General features: G+C 33.7%; 1 protein-coding gene across 15 annotated transcripts in view; it reads left to right on the top strand.

Moving 5' to 3' along the window:
- EHBP1 (EH domain binding protein 1) overlaps positions 1-22,440 on the top strand; it is a 363,403-nt gene that overhangs the window by 333,735 nt on the left and 7,228 nt on the right. For all 15 annotated transcript variants that reach the window (XM_043603483.1, XM_043603493.1, XM_043603482.1 and 12 more), the window contains 2 exons: positions 20,642-20,741; positions 21,867-21,940. In XM_043603483.1, coding sequence (XP_043459418.1) covers positions 20,642-20,741; positions 21,867-21,940 — 174 coding nt within the window. The remainder of the gene's footprint in view (positions 1-20,641; positions 20,742-21,866; positions 21,941-22,440) is intronic.

The raw sequence follows: 22,440 nt of genomic DNA on the forward strand, positions 1-22,440 counted from the left end.
TAGTGTTGAACTAAACAGAGGGATTATTCCTGGGTTTTGCATCAGTTGTTTTCTGCCGGGTGGCCTCACTTGTCAAAAAAAAAAAAAAAAAAAAGTTTAACAGGCAAACATTCACATAGGCACATTGAGAAAAGAAGTATGCTTAATTCCATCAAAGCTTTAAAAAAATCAATCATTAATTTATTCTAACTACAATTGTTGGTCATTTGTGAAAAGCATCTGGCCTCTAAGTCATAGGAACCCAACAGTACAATGTGAACACTTGTGGAGAAGCTTCAAATTTGGTATAATGTAAAAAAAAAAAAAAAAAAAGCTATGTTAGTGTGTGTGTATCTGTGTCTAACCATACAGCTGCTTTTGTTGATTCAAAATGCTTTAATTATACTTCGTTTTCTGGATTTCAAAAATGTTATGACTGCAAATGTAATGGGCTTTAAAAATTATAAATTTGTTAATTGGCAGCTTTAAAAAGTCGTGCTTTTTCACCTGTCTTTTCATGAGTCTTTGAAAGAGTGATATTTCAGCTATCTAAGCATTACAAGTCAGAAATGGTTTCTAATGAAGTCTAAATTCAAGATAGAAAATATATTTTTTAAATGGCTTCAGGAGAGACATACCCTATTTTCCATATGGCTAAGTAATTGTTAAGATATTTGTTTTAAAGCTGGACTTAGATACTCCTGACTGCTCTCTAATTTGATATAGCTAGTCCAAACGATTTTATTCAAGAAACTTTGGTAGAGAATGCAGTGAAGTAGATAAATAATTTTGCAGCTATACTCATATTGCAAAGTATAGAACTAATTCAGTCATTATTACTGTAGTAACATCCTTTTTTTTTATAGCTTTAAAGCTAGCAGTAGAACAGCTCAGTGTTGGGATACATTAAAATATTAAGCTTTAAGTCAGATTTCATGTTTTAACAAGATATAAATAGGCTCGCACCATAATCACATAATTATACATGGCAGTTTCTTCTGGGTTTTGTTGTTTGTTTGTTTGTTTGTTTGTTTGTTTTAAGAATGAGCTTTCAAACTGTAAAAGAAGGCCTAAGAAAAGCCTTAAGGGGTGAAAATTAGAGGTTAAATTAGAAATAAAGAAAAGTTGCATTGTTTTAATTGCATGTTCTATAATATGAATAGTTAATATGTAAAAACTATCCCTCCCAGAATGGAATACTACTTAGTCTAGTGGCTTCTTAATGTACAAAGGAAATAAAGGGTGATAGAACCAAATGCCGTTATATCAAAGGCTTCATATAGAAATGATCCATTCTCTTACTGATAAAACTACCAGATTATTCATATACCATATTTCACTTACTACTACTCTTTAGCTTCTTCTGGGCTTTTCATAATTACAAATTAAGGAAAACTGTAAATGCTTCCCATAATTAAGGTTTGATTCTAAGTAAAATAATGACCAGTAATAAAAAACACTTCACAATAGAAAAAAAATAGTAATTGTTAGACATTTATCTCATTTAATGCCATAAATATATTAATGTAACAAGATGACTGTGTTTTTAAAATGTGTATTGAAAATGAATTTAAATTTTATATGCCATATATAGCATTCATGTGTAAACTTTGTTTAGCCCTCATTTCAGAGGCACTGATGTCCAAAGTACTGTTAGGATACTAGAGATGAGAGGGAAATCACTTAAAACTGCTTGTGAAATATAATGTTTGAAATGGTTCTTTGAGAATGTGCAGATTATGACTTGCATAGGGACTCCTTCCAGCTCTCTGGGAAATGAGCTGTTGACATTCTTTTGGGTCATCATCCAAGATAGGAGGGCAACCACAAGGATTTAGCAGATAAATTCATCCCCAAAGACCTTTATCCATTTCATTGCAACTTGGAAACATTCATGTTGAATAGTAGCATTAATGTAGCCCATTTAGCTCTTCAAAGTGAGCTTTATGTATTAAAAAAAAAAGAAAAGAAAAAGAAGATGACGATGAAGAAAATCAAATGACTAGGGTAATAGTTGTTTAAGTCTTCTAAGAGGTATTCTTTATTTACATAATTCTAAAGCACAAACTATTTTTTTCTCTCTATACTATTTTCAGAAAAGAATTGAGTTCTATTATAGTGAGCAGTAAGCTTTTGAATTTTAACTAACTGAATCAGCCCATCATGTTACTTGTTAGTTGTTGATGACAAAGAACAGAAAACAAATGTTTTAGTGTTGTGTTCTGAAATAAATGGCAACATTTTTAAAAGATTGAAAATTATGTCATTTAGGTTCTGTTTCTGACTCCTTTTGGACTTTATGATTCAGGCAAAAGAGAAAAGCAAAGCATTGATAAATGTATTGAGGGTATGCACTAAGATTCACACACATGTCCTTTCTTATAAATGGTGAAAAAAAACTTTTTGACTCAAACTGGAATGATACTATATAGGGCTGAATGTGCAGGAAAGGTTCCCACAATGCATTGTGCAAACCTAGGGCTAACAAATACCCTGCTGCTTTGAAACCCCCCCAAAAGACAAAAGCACAATGAAATAGAAAGCTTACCACCGGTAGCTTTCAAAACGACAAACTAGGCAAACTATACATCTCCACCACTCCAATTTTGTCAGAATGCTAATGAGCTTGCTCTGATCTTTACTCGGCTTCCCGTGTTTTCTACATCTTCAAGGACCACATGGCGCTAGCAAAATAAAGACAACTAAATGAGAATTTCGAATGCTTTTTGTGTTAGGACCTGGTGCTTTTCAGTGGACGCACTCGTTGAATATTCTCAACTTAAAAGAGTACAACAGGGGGTTGGGTATGAACTTTTTAACAGGAGGAAATTTGTACAAAAGTAAATTAGTGAGATGAGGAAAATATGAGAAAAATTTCTGATTAATTTCCACTCCATAATATCAATGACACCTTCAGCCCCACTCATACTCTTCTAACAAGAGATGCTGATAAAAGATGAATGATTCTGTGTTGTTCACAGTGAATGTTTAGTGGTTTTTTAATAGCAGCATTCTACATAAAAGGCACCAGGAAGTACTCCGCATTAGCAGTTGAGATCACTAGTTAATAGGATGATGTCTTTTAGCTTTTGTCACAAGATTATTAGAAAGGATGGGATTCTGTTCTCATCGTGGCATAGTTGGAGTGCCTGTTGAGTACAAGTGCTAAAATACAGGTTTCTCAGTATTGTTTCACATGTAAAGCAAAAAGCCTTTTAATGCAACACCTTTTTCCTTTTTTACCAGGTGATTTTGTTATTGATCTCTAATCTGCCCCTTTCACTATATTGAATGCTTGAAGTGTTCTGCTTTTCACTGTAGCCTTGATGCTAGCTATTTGTGTCTATAAATTCATTAACATTAAAACAGAGTCTCTATAAACTATTTGAATCCATGATTTAGAAAATGGCAGGTTATATACTTTTTATGGTTTAGGGTATAGATAACAGCCTGAGTAAGTACTGTAAAAATAGGTTCTTTGATAAAAAAAAATTTATGAGATTTAAATTATATATTTGTAAGAAACATATTTTTCACTAGCTCTATCTCTTTTCTCTAGCAATCACTGTACACTTAGGAGATTAGGAGTAGTCAGCTGCATCTCTCACCATACCCATATCTGTAAGGGGAAAATTAAAACCAAAACTGGACACATTTTTATATATGAAGGTATCTGAACTTAGTAAATAAATAACCAGGAAAGGAAGTTTGATACAGCAACACTTTTCAGGTTTTATGTGGAGAAAATTTTTGGCAATTTTTTCATACTTAATACATAAAGTTCTGATATTTCTATATACTATTCTTTAAATTTTCTCTTATCCTGAAAAATTGTATTTTCATACATTCAGCTTTGAGCATGTGGCTTAAGATCTTGCCTCTTAAGATACTGTGATTTATTCACACTTCTAACATAAAGAAGTGGGGATACCCTACCTTAATAAGAATAACATGGACAACTATAGTTAATAAAGTCAGCAAAAAGTAGAAACTATCTTCTAACTAGAACAACGGGGGTGTTTTACATCTGGTTATTCTATATTCTCTATCATTAGTATGATATTTTTATGCTTCTTACAAGTATGGATGGAAATTAGTATTCATGTAATAAAATATCTCCATTTTGTATAGGTTCTTTTTAAATAGACATGAATATGTCTACTTGCATACAAATTACAATGAGAAAAGAGGCCATGTCAAGGGAAAATATACATTAAACTGTGAGATATCTATTTTGGCATGTTAGTTACAAAACTGAAAAAAATTTAAGAACTGTAGATTTCTTCTCATTAATGACATTTTCTTCTAACATCATATGACATACCACGGTAAAACAGAAAATGAAGTTTTAGGTTATTAAAATAGAATGTTTCCATTTGATCTCCATAGACACAAAATATAAAATGGACAAAGTATGATATCATATTATATCTGCGAAGGAACTTTTCATAAATAGGAACAAAATAAGTAAGAGAATCTGGTCCTATAAAGCAAATTGAATGGTATCTAAGGTTCTGAAATAGTATAGACTTAGCCTATAATTCCCCACTAAAATAATTACTTCTGATGATTTATAAGGCATTGACTCGGTGTCATGATAAAGGAGCCAGTAAAAAAATTAACATTTTATGTCTGAAATTTTTCTACAAAGTGAGTTTTCAGTATAGTTTCCAGAGGCGTTGAGCTACATCCTTTGATAGACTCTAAGAGTTGATAGAAATCATTCCTTTTGGGAAGTAAAATGATAATATACTTTTGGTAAATGTGGTGTTACAGGTGTCTTTTGTGTGTCCTGTGTTTTTAGCTGTGTCAAAATTTTAACTTTATGTCCCCAAACTCCAAGAATGCAAAAAAATATAAAATCATTTTCTAGTTGCGAAAAGTGACATAACCACATGCAATTATACTCAAATCCGATATTCGGAAAAATTAAGAGCATGAGAAAACATGTCAAACAATTGATTCTGTCACATCTTGGATTAGCAGAATCATAGCCAAGTAGAACAGTGAGTCAAGGTGCAGCTCACCCAAGGTCTCCATGTGAACCTTCTCTCTCATGTTCTTATCCATTACATACTGAAGCCCTCTGTCTTCCATTGCTGTTAGCATAATTATAAGGGAGGCTTTTCTTCCATGCTTAAAATCCTTAGTATACTTTCATCTGGAAACATGGGGCTCAGCGGTGAGTTGGGACCCTGGCTGGGAGAATGATCCCATTCTAGTGCTTGCTATATTCATTCCTGATTACTAGCTTAGCTTTTCATAGTTTTGAACCTCAGGTTCCACTTTAACAGAATGAGGACAATATGGCTTTAAAAAAAGTAGGGGAAGGAACGTTAATTCCCATAAAGGAGGAAATTCATTTATTCTTTTATGTCTCGTGATTTTCCTTCAACAAATATTTTTGGGTCCTGTTGTGCCTATACTTTGAGTGTAGAAACTAAACCCTGGTTAGCGAATATAATGACTTCAAATTTGGTCACACTAGGTCAAAGTTGATATGATGTGGCAGCTAAGAGAATTGTGAGAATTAAATTAGATACCTTATATCAAGCATTTGCATAATGTCTGGTGCACATACAGTGTTCAATAAATGTCAGCTAATATTATTTATATAATCTCTTTAATGCTTAAACTTATCAAAGTCACCTTTGAAATAAAAAAATACCAAAGGATGAAAAACACTAGTATGTTAGGAAGGTTACCTATCACCATCAAGCATGAAATAAAATATTTATAATAAATTAATATTGTTCTCTTTGCATATATATACATTTTATTTATTATATATTACATCGATACTAGAATAGTCCTTTGATTATTGAAAATAATTAATTATGAATAGAAATACAATATAAAGGAAATAGTAAACTTTGTTTTAAAAGGAAAGTTTAAGGGGTGACTGGCTGGCTCAGTCGAGCTCTATGCTCGTGACTTTTGGTCTAGGGTTGTAAGTTTGAGCCCCATGTTGGGTGCAGAGATACTTAAAAAAAAATCTTAAGAAAAGTAAATAAATAAGAGGAAAGTTTACATTTTAAGGTGCTTACAGTATTTTTGTTGTTTACTTTTTTATGTCTTCAATTTTAAAAGTTGGTAATATTCCTAAATTATTTCCTGTCTTTAGTTTTTTCCTTCTGTAGTTACAAGAAAAATTAAACCTACTGCCATACTTTCAGAATTTCTTTACTCTCACAATTTGTTCAGCTAATTCAAACATCTTCAATGTCTTGTTTCTGTCTGCATTTCAGTATTTGGATTATTTAAAGAAGGAACATCTATAAATTATATCGAAGTGTAGTAGCACTCAACTGTTGTTGAATCATTCTAGTTCTTGCAGTAGATATTGGATCATGGGATTTCTAGAAAGGAATCTCTGATGCAGAATATAGAGAACCTCCTAAGGTTCTCATTTCTAACATTTGTTTTTTTCTCCTTGGCATTCACTGTATGTCCCAGCCTTTTAGTATATAGTCTTAAGGTGACTTTTTCATTTGCTGATTCATGTTTGTTCATTTATCCAGAACAAATGTATATAATTTCTACCAATGATATTTAGAAAGTATTTTCCACTACTAAGAATTTGAATTGGAAATATAAAATATAGTTTTGAACCTAAAGTATTATCACATCACCATAATTTTTAATTTGGAACATGTCTATTGCCTAAAGTGAGGTACATCCTTATTCTAGACTGTAATAAAATTTTTTAACACTTAAAAAAGTAGAAATTCCAGGAAAATGTGTTTTTCTCAGCAACTATCTATGAAACAAAATTTAGGCATTTGAACTGATTTGGCAGCAACATGTTTTTCTTCTGAATGTGAAATTAAATTTGTGTAATGTCATGCCAATGCTAAAATAACATCTTATACATGAAATATCACCCTTTCTTTAAAAAAAAAGATCTCGGTGACTTATTTGTAAAAGGGCTAAGACAGTGGTTCTCAAACTTTTATCTACATTAAAAAACCACCTGAGGAGTTTGTTAAAAATACAGATTCCCAGGACCTACCTAAAAGATTCTGATTCAGTGGATCAGAGGTGAGGCCCATATTCTAGGCAGTTCTAATACAGGTGATCCACAGACCACATTTTAAGAAACATGGGGCTGTGTCCACAGTGCTACAATTGCTAAGTAGCACAGCATAAAGATGTCACAGCATAGACTTTGAAAACCAACAAGATACCAGCTAGAATCTGGGTGGTCTTAAACAAGTTAGTTAACCTCTCTGAGCTCCTGTTTATTTCCTCAGCCATTAATTAAAAAAAAAAAAAAGGCTGATAAAACCTATTTCAGAAGGTTATTGAGAGTATAAAATATATTGATACAGATATAGATAAAATTTAACAAAAATAAGAGTCCTTGGCACAAAGTTGGGCAGGGGTTAGTACTCAATATAAAAGTAGCTGCTGCCGTCAGGTACAGTAGTGGTTTCTTTATCGATTATTGTTTCTACCTTTACTTTAAAGTTCTTCTTAGCTTCTAAGTAATATGCCTATCTCCCATTCTATCACAACTCTTCTCTTCCCTTAACGCATACACACACTCTCTGTGTCCCTCTCTCCCACGCCACCCCCCCAAAATGCCTGAAGAACTGATTTGGCAATTTGACATAAGACTGGAAAGATGCTGGTGTCACTTTTTTGTTTTTTTTTTTAACCCTTGGCTAATTAAAAAATAAAAATAAAAAACACTCATAACTGGGTGAACGTTTACAAAACTAAATAAATATCTAGGAGAAAACCTTAGGAATTTGCTAGTTCCTCAATCTATATACACTTCAGTGAATTGATACACTAATTATATGAGTTTCATGAGGCACATATAGAAGTAAACAAGAATTGGGGCACCTGGGTGGCTCAGTCAGTTAAGTGTCTGACTCTTGGTTTCGGCTCAGGTCATGATTTCACATTTCTCGAGATCGAGCCCCACATTGGGCTCTGTGCTGGCATTGTGGAGCCTGCTTGGGATTCTCTGTCCCTGTCTCTGTTCCTCCCTACTCCTGCTCTCTGCTCTCTCTCTCTCTCTCAAAATAAATAAATTTAAAAATTTTTTTAAAAATAAACAAGCATTGTATTTTGAAAATTTTATTTTAGGACATCCATGTAGGAACCAACTTTGCAAATGCATTGTCTCTGCTTCTGTTTCATACTGACACTATTCCTAAGAAGCTTAACCAAGATTTCACAATTTGATCTGATAAAGAATGACATCAGAGATGGCTAAGCGTGTGTGAATTGCCTCCTCAGTCCAGAGTCAAAATCAAGGTAGTTTGTGAAAGGATGTGAGCTCTGCTCTAACACCTTTCTCCGAGTTTCCCCAAATGGAAATATTTTTCTTAAAAATACAGATGTTAATGTACAGAGACAACTGGGTATTTGCTTACCCTTTATCTTTGGGTTAGAACTGTCCAACTGAATAGCCGTGAACTTTCTTTTTATTGTTATTCAGACTTACAAAGTTCTGCTTTCAAATCATTGTTTGTTCCATTGTACAGAAATTACCAGCTATCTAGTGGATTGTAAATTATTACATCTTTCCTTCAGTTACTAAGTAGGTTTTTAACACTTTTGCATAGGCTATAGGTGCACTGCATAAGAAAACTAAACATATATAATCATTGCCATCTGTTTCCCTGTCCCCACATATCATTTCTAAGCTGGAATGTGAGAGGCATTATCCACTCCGAGGAGCTGTTTCTTCAGGAGAAGTTTACAATATAAGTTAAGGAAAAACGTCAAGGTGGTACCTTTTTTTAAACTCGGATTTTTTTTCTCTTTGCCCCTCCCCCACTTTTGTGCATTCTCTCTCTCTCTCTCTCTCTCTCTCTCTCTCTCTCTCTGTTTCTCAAAAACACTAAAAAATAAATAAGTAGATAAAATTAAGTTAGATTTTTTAAATGCTTACTCTTATTGATTTGTAATGTTTATTGCTGATTAGTTTTATGTAAAGGTTTGTGTGTGTGTGTGTGTGTGTGTGTGTGTGTGTGTGTGTGTGTTTTGATTGGGTAATTTGGATGAATGTTGTAGAGGGAGGAAGATTAATCAAAATTGTGTGATTATTTTCATAGCTGCATAGTCCGAAAGGATAAAGTTTGGTACAAATATGTATATATAAATAGTTATTTTCCTGAGGGAGTATAGTGGACTTTATTACCAAAATAAGAGTATGTGAATTAGTTTTCTCTTCTGTTTTTATACTGGTGACATTGAGTGGGAGATGATATGTAAATTCACAGTACAACCAGTTATGAACATCCAACTTGTGAGTGCTTTCTGCATTTATTGACTGTTTATATATTTTACCCACCCCAAAGCCACCCAACCCCACTCCCCCAATACCAGTTCACTCTGAATTAATAGCACCACTTGGTGGCCAAAGCTAGGAAGTGTGTAAAACACCAACATTTCCTCCCCACCAGCATATTCTCCCTAAATAGACACTTCTAATCTGAGATTTGATGGACTTGATCATAGCTCTATCTGTTGTGCTTTTGAAGGATCTACCTCCATAAGGAAAAGTTTAAAAATAATTTTTTTAATTTCAAAGTGAGTTTATTATGCATTTCAATGCTTTAAAAACTAGCAATAGTTATATATTGCATGTAAATAACTGCCCACAGAAATAAATTATTAGCCATAAATGTTTTAATTTCTTATGAGAATAAAATTGGAGGTAAAATTTTAAACTTTTAATACCACTTGTTTTAATTCAAGTGCTTATTTTGAATCTAACTAAAAGATTAGTAAAATTATGCTGAACATTGCAAAATTGTCAACATTGACTAGGTAGCTATTTTGCTAAATTCTGAAATATTAATATTTATTTATTCGGTTATTTATAAAATAAAATTTATTTATTCCAATAATACCAACAGAATATTGTAAGGACCAAACAGACTTGGAGTTCTTATGACTTTGGGTGAGAATGTACATTAAGTGTGTTAGATGTGATTGCTCTGACCCTTTATAAGTAAGTTGTATCTTTGGAGAGAAAGGGAGAGGATATATAACACAACAGAAGGACATATAGCTAACTGCTGGAGATTGGCCTGTAATATTTATGTAAGAATCTGAAAGGGACTTTTGGGGTAGCATGATGCTCTTCAATCTAAGAAGTATCTAAATATTTCTATCATGATAAAGAGGGGACTTGAACATATCCTGGGGATTAAGTTGATGAAAAGTCTGAAAATAACTTCATCTTTGGGAATTCTAGAGATTCTGGGAGTTACACATTAGATTTTTATTTTCTTTGAATTTCTGACCGAAGATATTGCTATTAGTAAGAGAATCTTTGAAATAGATATAACGGAATATGTAAAACCTTGGAAAAGGGAACATCTCTCATAGAGGGTTTGCATTTGAGTTGATCCTGTAAGAAAAGGAAAATGGGTAATAGGCAGTTGATGGGCCTCCATACTTGAGGCAAATGAAAAAGTTAAAATGATGGTAGGATGCATGTGGTTGACTAGTCCAGTAAAATGGATATGTAAATATAGAGATTTCTTGCTCAATGTAGCTAACATCTTAAGATTTGCACCAAATTTCCCAATGTGTTTACTTCTGTGGGTAGGCCTTTCTGGTGTTTGCATAGGCAGTCAGGAAAACGGTGAGACTCTGTCAAGGAGAAATCACCATTCCTTGCTCCATTAATAACCCTAGGACTCAGAGAGTCAGAGAGGACCCTAAAGCTTGAACAAAGAATGTGGCTCCTTTATGTGTGTGTGTAGAGAGAGAGTGAGAAAGAGAGAGAGAGAGAGAGAGAGTATACAGCAATAGCCATATAACAATAGAAACCACCATTACATTGATTAAATAACATTATACACCAGGCACTATTCTGAGTGTATTACGTATGTTAATTCACTTATCTTCACAGAACCCCCCCTGAAGTAGTACTATTATTTCTATTTTACAAATGAGGAAACTGAGGCATGGGGAGATTAAGTAACTTGTCCAAGTTCTCATAGCTCTTCAAGAGCAGAGCTGAAATTTGAATACTCCCTGATAATCCAGTGCGAGGCAGAGTATTCTTGTTTGGCCATTTTCATTGAAGGATACCTCAAATGCTCAAATAGAATCAGAATAGCTTATAGTAAGCCAAGAAGTGGACAGGTCTTTCCCTGGAATCATGTTTCTAGAAGACAGTATACACCAACCTATAATTCAAGGATCACAAGGATATATCTGCATAGGAAGAAAGGCTGATTTCCCCTTGACATCCCTTGATGTACTGCTCTGAGATCATCGTTAAGTTCTAGTGGCCTATATTGGAAGAGCAAACAAAATCCCCACTACAAATGGATGTACTAAGTGAACAGAATGGATTTTATTTTTATCAGAGATTTGAAGGTTTGCTTTTTGCTTTGTTTTGTTTATGCCATTTTGCTTATCAGAATCATTGAGAAAAAGCTTTGTCAAGGTTGGCCTGAATTCTAAATGAAGGGGCTGTTCTGGTAAGATTGGTTACCTGTGTGTGTCAGGTGGGGTGGCTAAGAGTGGTGGTTGACAAGATAGACTGCCTGGATTTGAGGCCTAGTTCTACCACTAGCTAGCACTAAGTTATATAACCTCATTAAATATTTGATGCTATCATCATCGTCATAATTATCATTATTATTCTCAGCCCATGAGAAAGTTACTGGTTGTCACTGATCTGATAAGGGAGATATATTACATAGAGTAGTTTCTGTGAGACATTGTTATTCTCAGGGCTTCAGGAAACAGCACTGTGGATACAAGTCCATTGTGAATGCCTCTTGTATAGCCTGATGAAGAGAATGGCTCCACTGAGAATATTAAGGGGCATTGGGTAAGTTGGTATATTGCTGAAATCCACACTAGTCACCTGGCCTGGTCTTGAAAAACAGCATTGATTACGTTTGATTCAAAGTGTTCTGTAATTTTTGAGTGCTGCTGGAGATGGTTCTGCAGTGTCCCATTTTGATTAGGCTTCTGTGTTCTATGACTGAATGTGGCCATAGGCTAGAGAGGGATAGGTTAAATTCCCTTCTGCTCTCCCTCAATGAATAAAGATATTTAAGAAGGTACATAAGGAAGGATATATCCCAGTGTTACTTGGTTATCTGAACCCAAGCATGATTAAAGAAGGTATAGAGTAGAAGAGGAAGTTACTGTCCAGACAGTGCATTGGGGGTTGGGGGTCCGATCATCCCTTACTGGAAACTGGAGGCACTGAAGACACCATAGGTATGATTTTTAAGGACGTTAAAACACTTTAAGGAACACAGGAGGGGGTTACCCAAAAGAGTAGCTGACTGACTGCATAATACATCTTTGGAGAAACTCTTTATTAAAAGGAGCCTATTTGGAGAATATCTACGTGGTTTGTCCTTCTATATTTTAAAAATGATACATATTTAATTTCCCACACTCTCAACAGAATCTAATCTCATTCTCACCTGGCATTTAGTAAATCACCTATTTCATCTGCATTGCCAATTTCATAAGCTGATTTTAAAGATGCTCTGCTTTTAATATCAAAATCTCTTTATGTAAAAAATGATGAAAACTTACATCCTCAGTGAAGGTTTTTATGTTATAAATATTTAGTTTTTCTTGTTGAGGACTTTGTTTTAAATTATATCCACTTTTACTTCAAATTGTCATTTTCATTTTTTTCTTTGTTTTAATAACTAGTAAACTTTTAAATGTGTTCTAGTAGTTCATAATTTTCTATCTTAAAATTTACCTTCTTTAGTCTTTGATATTAAGAAGTATTCCATGATCTCCTTTGTTCTTAAATCTCTAACACCCTGGAGATAACTAGACTCTTGTTACCTGGAGCACAGCCACATTGTTATGTCCTTGTTATGGCTGTCCTTTGTATGCAGCAGTGACACTGATGACCCAGTAGGGCATCCACTTTGTTGTTCCAGCTGCAGAAATGAGTTTGTACTGATTCACCCACATTTTTTTACCTATCCTGATTAATACCAAAGACATGCTAACTATACTAACTGTAAAATTGGTTATGACTACCAACGATTTAAAATATAATTTGTGTTAGGGCGCCTGGGTGGCTCAATCGGTTGATCATCCGACTTCGGCTCCGGTCATGATCTCACAGTCCGTGAGTTCGAGCCCCGCGTCGGGCTCTGTGCCGACAGCTCAGAGCCTGGAGCCTGTTTTGGATTCTGTGTCTCCCTCTCTCTCTGACCCTCCCCCGTTCATGCTCTGTCTCAAAAAAATAAATAAAGGTTAAAAAAAAATTTAGTAAAATATAATTTGTGAGTGTGGAGTTGTTTAGAAATTTACCCTCACTGTAATTATTCCTGATTATGTGTCTCTCAGCATTGGACTATGAGCCTTTTGAGGAGAGGGACCACATCTTGGTCATCTCTGTATCTGCATTTCCTGGCACAGTGCTGCACATCCCACATTGGCACATGCCATCACCCTCTTCATTATCATCTAGCTCTAGCATTTTTAGTCTTGGGTACTGTGCTAAGGACTTTACATAGATTTTTTCATTTAATGCCTCTAACAACCACATGAGATAAGCAATTTGATTACCCTGGTGGAAGTGAAGACTAAGGGGCACCTGGGTGGCTCAGTTGTGTAAGCTTCCAACTCTGGACTTTGGTTCAGGTCATGATCCCAGAGTTGTGGGATGGAGCCCTGCATTGGGCTGTATACTGAGCATGGAACCTAGTTAAGATTCTCTGCTGCCCCACCCCCCACCTTCAGCCCCACTCACCTGCTTATGCTCTCTCTCTCTCTCTCTAAAAAAAAGGGGGGGGGGAACTAAGAGAGGTTCATTAGTCTAAGATCAAGGAGCTCAGTCAATTTTTTTTTTTTTTAGCCAAACTGGAAAAAAAGCCATTTTGGATGCAGATCCAGTGTTCATCTTATTTGCATCATATTCAAAATGATGGCTCTAATCAGCGACAGAAACTATAGATAGTACAATTATACATTATGCTTGGCCTTATCAGAATTTATAGTCTTATCCACAAAAGTTCCTCAGAATCAATACAAGTAAACATTCATAAGGGTGGTACTTAATTTAAAGAGGTCTTTATTCTAAGGTTTGTTAGTCATTTCCATATATTTATGAATATTTCCATAAAATACTTAAGTTATAGATTGGGTTCTGAGACTGCCCTTTAAAAAAAAATATGTCCAGGGGCTCCTGGGTGGCTCAGTCGGTTGAGCGTCCAACTTCACCTCAGGTCGTGATCTCGCGGTTCGTGGGTTCGAGCCCCGCATCAGGCTCTGTGCTTACAGCTCGGAGCCTGGAGCCTGCTTCGAATTCTGTGCCTCCCTCTCTCTCTGCCCCAACCCACTCACATTCTGTCTCTGACTCTCTCAAAATAAATAACATTAAAAAAAATTTTTTTTAATACATCCAAATGACCTTTAAAAAAAAAAAGATGAGGGGCACCTGGGTGGCTCAGTCAATTGGGTGTCCGACTTTGGCTCAGGTATGATCTCGCAGTTCGTGAGTTTGAGCCCCACATTGGGTTCTGTGCTGACAGCTCAGAGCCTGGAGCCTGCTTGGGATTCTGTGTCTCCCCCTCTCTCTCCCCTCTCCTGCTCACGTTCTGTTTCCCTCTCTCAAAAATAAATGAAAATATTTTTAAAAAATTTAAAAAAAAGATGAACCTCTATTCTCCCAATGAAAAAGATGAACCTCTATTCTCCCAATGATAAGAGCCCCCCAGAAATTTTAGCTTCCTTAAATATATAAAAGGTTAGAAATATCTTTTATAAGATTTAATTTAGCTATATAAACATGCATATTTAAAATCACATCTTAAAATACATTAATCTGGAAGTATTGCTTCTGTCCACTCCTACCTTTCAAGAATTACTTTTATTCAACTCTTCATGTTTGTCTTTAACATTAATGTCTCTGTCACCTCTGGAGCCACTCTCTAAGTCCTTTCCATGACATGACTGTGTGAAGGCCCTAGGACAAGGAGGGGGGTACAGAGGAGTCCACCAGGTGCAGTCCAAACAAAAGGGACTTCAAGAGAGGGGAGAACTGGCAGGGGAAGCTATCCATCTGTAAGCATGGCTCACAATTCAAATTTTCCCATTACAGGATGCCTAATTGATTCACTAAGTAGACAGTAGTCTGGTTCAATGATGCCTATATAAAAATGACTCACTATATTTTATTTTATAAAATATGTTAAATATACCTTTAAAAAGTAAATGCAGTTTTAGAGTTATGTTCTGAGAGTTTTAACTTTAGTCACATGCCTATTTGTGGGTAGTCAAGATAGTCATGCATTAAGTGAAATGTGGATCATATTAATACCTTCACATGCTCTTAGCACTGAAAGGTTAGCAAGTGTAAACCCATCCCATATGTAACTTAAAATACTAAACTGTAAGTAATGTAAAGAGTTTTTTCAGTTATAATTTTTCCCATGATCATTCCTCCCATGCTTTTTAAATTTATTTTTATTTTTTTGCTGTTTTAAGTTTGTGCTAAGTTTATCTTTGGGAAATCTAGCAATGACCTTTGGCATAAAAAAGGCTGTTCAGACTCTATTAAGGAGTTGGTACAAGAAGACTGCGCTTAATTTCCAACCTTTAGAAATAGCTTCTTTTTATGTACAAGTTTATGGAGGAAGAATTTTGGTGAAGTTGTCTGTACCTCTTCCTGTAAGAAGTACATGCTAAAAGTCTATCAGAATTTATCTGTAGAGAGTTGTTGCCCTGAATCTCTGTTTTACCAAATGAGTAGATAAGAGATGTTTTTATTTTGAAAGAGTATGTTAGTTTTTATTTTACTGTAACAAAAGGAGATAGGATTTTCCCCAAAGTTTATATTCTTAATACTATAACAAATATATCATGCCAAGCAAATAGTTTTAAGACCACTGCTGCTGAAAAACATCAATAAAGATTATGAGATTCTTCATGTATTGATTACTGTTTGAGGATATTCTTGGGGTGGAAACATTTATCAGCTATTTGCTTATATAGTAAAATTTGTTTTCGTAATAAAGCTATCTCCTAAGTTTAAAATATTTTCTAAAACTGATACACTGGAATCTTGCAGTAATGTTGGCTTTAGGAGTTCATGTGTCCATGGCCCTACATAACTACAGTAAATTCCTCTTTTTTGTCCATTAAATAAATCTACCAGATTTCGCTTCCTTTGTTATTAAAATATGTTTCTGCAGTACCAGCTACTTGGATACCTTCATGTGTCTCTCTACTGTAATACAGCCTGTCTTTCAAAGGCCATCATATTGGTGTTATCATACCATCAGGACAATTTGTAATGGCAACTTTTTTGTTTTTATGTTTGGTTTGGCTTTGTTACATTGTGTCCTTTAAGGGCCATGTGTGATCACTGGTCAGCCATCTCTTTGATGGGGCTTTGGCAAGATTTCAGCATTTAATGTTTTCAAGGTAGAAAATCTTGAATTTGTTTATATGTACAACAGTAACCCACTACATCTTGGTATTTTCATTCTTTCGCACCGAAATCATCTTCTGTTTGGCTAAAATTGTATTGTTCTTTATTTTACATTTATATAAGTACTCACTGTCTAAAAATATATCTTTCTAAATAGGTAAGTTTATGGTAGAAGATTAATTAGGGAAGATTAATTGGTAGACAGTTTTTGAATATATGATTGATAATTTTAGGTTTTTGGCATCACTTTTCTTTTATTCATTTAAAAATTTACATTGAAAATACTACTTCTGAAAAAAATAAATGAAAACTACATATGTATTCCTGGATGAATGAATGAATTCTTGAATGAAATTAAATCTTAACTGTAAATCTTTTTTTTTTTTTTGGAGGAGATGGAATATAAAAATGGTTGCTATAGTCAACCTGCTTTTATTAAGTATACTGCATATAATGCTATATATTATGATGCTGTGTCCTCTTAAGTGGTTTTGTGAACTATGTCATAGGGGGAATGATTTGAAATTATATTTACGTAGTTACTCTTTCTGTCATTATCATTATTCTTGATCATTTAATAATTTTTACAAATCGTATCCCAGCTGTAGTAATTGGCTAAAAGAAGAAACTGACCTTAAGAGATTGTGATGTCAGAAAAGATGTTACATTCTTAGAGGCAATATAAAAAACAGAAGTCTTTAAGGGAAAAAAAAAAAGAAAAAATATAGTACCAGAGGTTATGTTAGTCAATACTTTAAAATGTTAATATGATTATGTTATTTGTAGTATATTTACCTGAGGTACTGTGTTTTAAAATACAGTATAACAACCCAGCCATGTTTTTACATTTCAGTAATTGTATATTGACCTGTAGTATTTTGTCACTTTTTATTTCAAAATGATCTTCAGGAGTATATGTCTTGGATTTTTCAGTTCGTAAAACTGAAAAAAAAATTAGATTTTTTAAAGTATCAGTATTGACTCTATGGTGACAAAAATGTAGCTGTAATTACAAATTAAAGATAATTTTGAAGGCAAGTAGTTAACCAGGTGAGGTTAAACAAGATAAAATGATTTATGGCCATTTTATAAAATAATGACAGTCTTCATTTTAAGCTACAATGTAAAGTGCTTTATTCTGAGATTATGTATTGTGGCAGAAGCTAAAACTGCCTTTTTTCTAACAGTGCCAGAATACAACCTCTTTTTCTTTTTGCACTAACAAGACTGCTTTACCACCACAGCCCACTCTAAGTAATTAAATCAATCCTTTGTACTTACCGTATTCTCCTCTAGTGACGGTACTAGATCTGATTATATGCTTCATGCATATTCAAAGTACCGCACTGACAGCTCTTTAATGAGCTCTTACTTAATCAGTATGAACAATGTTCATCTTGTTCTTTTTTTCCTCATGCATTAGAGCTAGGAACAGTTGGGAAAAATGAAACATCCAGCATTCATTTGAAAAATATATTGTACTTTGAAAAGTGTCTAAGCTGAGGAAGTTGCATTCTGCCCTTTAAAAGTCTGATGGACAAATTGGATTACTAGTATTGGATTAAATAACAAATGGTTAGAGGAGAAATGAGAAAAGCTCACTGTGATCACAGGCTTTAATATTTTTTGTTACTTATAAAGCTAAAGGGGTCTTTAACCAGTTATTAAAGTCAGGATTAATTTGTAATGGTTCAACTTACTGGCTTTTAAAAGCTTTTTAAATTTAAAAAATTTTAAATCCCGAAAAACAATAGTGTAATGATGTATTAGAAGAAAATTTAATTTTTTTATTACTAGGCTAAGTATAGATTTCCATCATTGTATACTATCTCAGATAAGGAGATAGTGATACAGAATTGATTTAACCTCAAATATGTTTTTTCAGTTAATTTATATAATCTATGTGGCAGGGTGTAATGTGTCTTTAAATATTTGTTATTGTTAAGCTTATTTCCTTTTGAAACACAAGACTTTTGTATTATTAGTCATTTCCTAACAATTAGAGGAGGGGTATCTTTTATTCCTACTTAGAAATCATAGGCATGAGTTAAACTAAAAATAACACAGTACCATATCAATATTGTTTTTCCTCAAGGAAGCAGTCTTCCATTGAAGAAAATGATGCTAATTTAAGAGTAGGCTAGTTGCTTCTAGTATTGCTGAAAGCCTGAATTATAGGTTAAGTTAAACTCAAAACAAAGTTTTAATATGTCTATATTTTTAGAAGCCACTTATGTTATGAACATACGAATTAAGTCTTTAATCAGCAAATAAAATATCATAAAAACTGCACCTATTAATATTGCACACATGTGTCATTTCACTGATCAAAAAGGCCTTCACCAGGGTACAATTGGCCTTTTTCCAAATTGCAAGCTTTTTCTCAGCTTTTTCTTTCTACTCTTTCTTCTTTTGTTGCTACCCAGGGATTTTGTGCGTATCGCAGCCTGTATCACAGCCTGTATCACATGACCAGTGTCAAGACATCACATGGTCCAAAGTGAATACAAAACCAGCTACCCTAAAAGAGAGATTAAAAATACTGTAAAACAATAAAGACTTTTGTTCATACTCCAAAAAAAATCTATCCTACGTCTGCTTCATATCATAAAGTTTTAACAGCATTTAATGAAGGCACGTATCCTCACTATTCTCCCTAATCATGAACAACAGATATCTATTTTACACGAATGCTCTGAAGTACATGTTTGATCTTTTGCACACAGATCAGCTCTTTATATTCTGTTTCCATTCTAAAAATTTCTTCAGATTTCTGTTAATGCAGAAATAGTTAAATTATGGTACGTCCATAATTTATGCAAATATTAAAAACAATGAGGTAGATCTTTGAACAGCATACCAAAAGCAAATCACAGGGCAATATATAATATGATCTTACTTATGCTAAAGACAAGAAACCTGTATGTGTCTATAAATAAGGCATAATGCTTGCATTTGATACACATAGTAAGCTGTGTGGTCTGAAAGGAGAGAGGCTAAACTGTAGAAGTACTTACTTCTGGAGAAAGGATATGGAGAAGGGAATGGGGAGGGAGGGGTTGGTGAAAAGAGGACATGGCTTTTCACTTAGGTATCTATTGTCTGAATTTTTTAAATGGGCTGGTAGTATGTTTGAAAGTTAAAAGAAAATATCTTGCTTAAAAAGAAAATAAAACTAAGATATTTTATTTTTTATTAGCTATTTAAGTTAGCCATATGAATCCATACAGAAGTGGAACTGAAGTATTAAATACTGGGCTAGCAAAACAATAAACCAGTCATAGGTGAAATTCAGAAAAAAGAAAGTAAAAAAATTATAAATTTGACAGGTACAATTTGAATGGAGAAGTGGGAAGAAGGTGGGGATTAATATTTTTCTTGAATGTGATTGTGGCCTACTTCTACATGAACAATACCAAATATATACTATATATTATAACCCTTGATATATACTGGCCTTCAGTGGGGAGTGGTTTAGATGATGAAGAATGAACTTTAAATGTGCAATCAGTAAATCTAAATTTTAGATCTTTTCTCTGCTGAAATGTTTTATGATTTACTGATTATTATTGTGTTCATTATTATGTGTCTTTTCACAGGTAGCTAAAAGTATTTTTTGTAGCCTGGTCATTTATACTATATTTTAAATAATTTGCATGTGTTTACCCTATTAGGAATGATGAGTTCCAGAAAGATACATGAATATGTATCTTTAGTGTACTTTGGGGGAGGAAAATAAGAAAAAAAACAAGTTGTTACAAGTGGAAGCTTTCACAAAAATCTTTAATGATTTTTTAATGTTTGGTGGGGTTTTTTTGTTTTTGTTTTTTGTTGTTGTTGTTGTTTATCATGACCATATGTCTGTCAGCGGCATGAGTTCCTCACTAAAATATAATAACAAGTCAGCCTCTGGGGAGGATTTAAAAGTTGGAACACTTTTTTCTTTCTTTTTTTCTCTCTTTCTTTCTTTCTTTCTTTTTTTTTTTTTTTTACTGTACTAAATGTTAGTATGATCTACAGATATGTTCAGGGGGACTGAAATATACACGCTGAATAATACCAGCTTTAAGATTGGCTTATGAACTTTTAGATGTTGATTTAATTTTTCAGGCCCTGGACTTTATTATGTTATTGTAAACAGTCTAATTTGTACTATTGGGGTAGCTAAAATGTTTCATGTAAAAAAAAACACTTGTGCTAAACTATTACTTGGCTTGTAAACTGTCATATAATAAGAAATAATTTGCTGAATTACAGGAAGGAACACAGAAGAAGAAGAATCTATGATGCAGGAATGGTTTATGTTGGTGAATAAGAAAAATGCCTTAATAAGGAGAATGAACCAGCTTTCTCTCCTGTAAGTACTCATGCTTATGCTTGTTTTTCCCACTACAAATGAATCTTAGGCTTTTTGTCATTGCCTTCTTTGGGGTTTCAATTTAATTAGGCTTAATATTTTTCTTTCCTTGGAGAGTATAGTATAGTGTATATAAAAATAAAAATTAAAAATTGTATATAATAATTTCTCATCTGAACAGTGAGTTTTTTAAAATAGTGATATATACTGAAAAAAATGTTTATCGTATAGAAAGCCAGGGAATATAAAAAATTTATGTATGTAAGAAATAAAACCCTTGTGCACAAAAAGGAGATTTGGATTCTATATATTAAGGGTTAGAGGGGAGAAGAAATAAAATTAAACTTTATTTAACATCACATTTTAAGTTAAAAATGGAAATAATTCTTAATATGGACAAAAGTACATTTGTATTTCACAGATGATGTTACCCTAAATTTGGATGATTCCTCAAATCATAAAAAGATCACTTTTGTGTACAGTAAAATGGAGACTAGACCAAATGTAAGCCTTCTTAGTCTTTAGCATTTAGTTCACTATAGGACTTAATGCGTGTTTCTTTCTCTTCACTAGCAATATTCTTATATTATGCCACCTAGTGTGGGAAGGAGCAGGCTTACATGTTTTATTTTAGCAAGAACCTCTATTTTTGTCATTTCTGCCACTCCTGAACTTGATTAAAAGAGTTATGAAGAGGCACAAAACTCAACCATTCCTGGATTTTTAATTGTCTCTGTATTAAATTTTCACTGGTAGTACTTACATGTTTCTTATATTCTTTTCACATGGTGGTCTAGACAAAAGAGTGTTTATTGTGAACTATGATAAATATTTTACAAAATAGCCTTATACCTGGCACTTAATAGAAGCGTTGAAGAATGAGACTACTTATCTGAAGATTAAACTATACCTCTGTGCAATTCAAAATTGAAGGAGAAAAATGATAGCACTAGTAAATATTCAACCTAAGGAAGGTTTTAGGTTTGTGTATCATTTGTTTGGAGTAGCTTAAAGTTAAAGAGAAAAGTCAGTTATGAGTCCTAAAATCAATGTAACCTAAAGGTTCTTTTAAGTGTTTAATGATTTAGTAATTAGCATATTGATGAACTTTTGCAACTTGCCTAGGGAAAAAGAGCATGATTTAGAACGACGGTATGAGCTGCTGAATCGGGAATTGCGGGCAATGCTAGCCATTGAAGGTAAGAAATGCTGTGGTGGTGTGAGGTATGTGAAGTGTCAACTGTCAAAGAGATTTAAAGAGTGTAATACACTTCTGGTCTCACTAGGTGTGGCCTGACTAGGAACCAACAGGAATTACAGATAATGCCTTAGAGTCAGAAAGCAACAGTCACGTAAAACCTAAGAACCATAATTCAGGTAGATATTCATTATGTATGCTAGTAAACACAAAATTGTCTTAACTCTTGTCAGTAAGCTGAAATGTCCATTAAGTGGAAAATATAAGGAGTGAAATGATTTAATTACCTTTTACTATGTGAAATTTAAGGTTGTTTTTACAAGGGAGGTTGGGGAAAGATTTATCATTTTGATTTTTCACATCAGACTCTAAATTTTACCTTAATATTTAATTGATGTCAACACTGAAATATGTCTGCAATCTACTATAGTTCTTAAGATCCCAACTCCTATTAAATGAATATTCAGGCAAAGATTGACATAAGAGATAAATGAAACACTT

The sequence above is a fragment of the Prionailurus bengalensis genome, chromosome A3 (assembly GCF_016509475.1).
Source record: "Prionailurus bengalensis isolate Pbe53 chromosome A3, Fcat_Pben_1.1_paternal_pri, whole genome shotgun sequence".
NCBI lineage: Eukaryota > Metazoa > Chordata > Mammalia > Carnivora > Felidae > Prionailurus > Prionailurus bengalensis.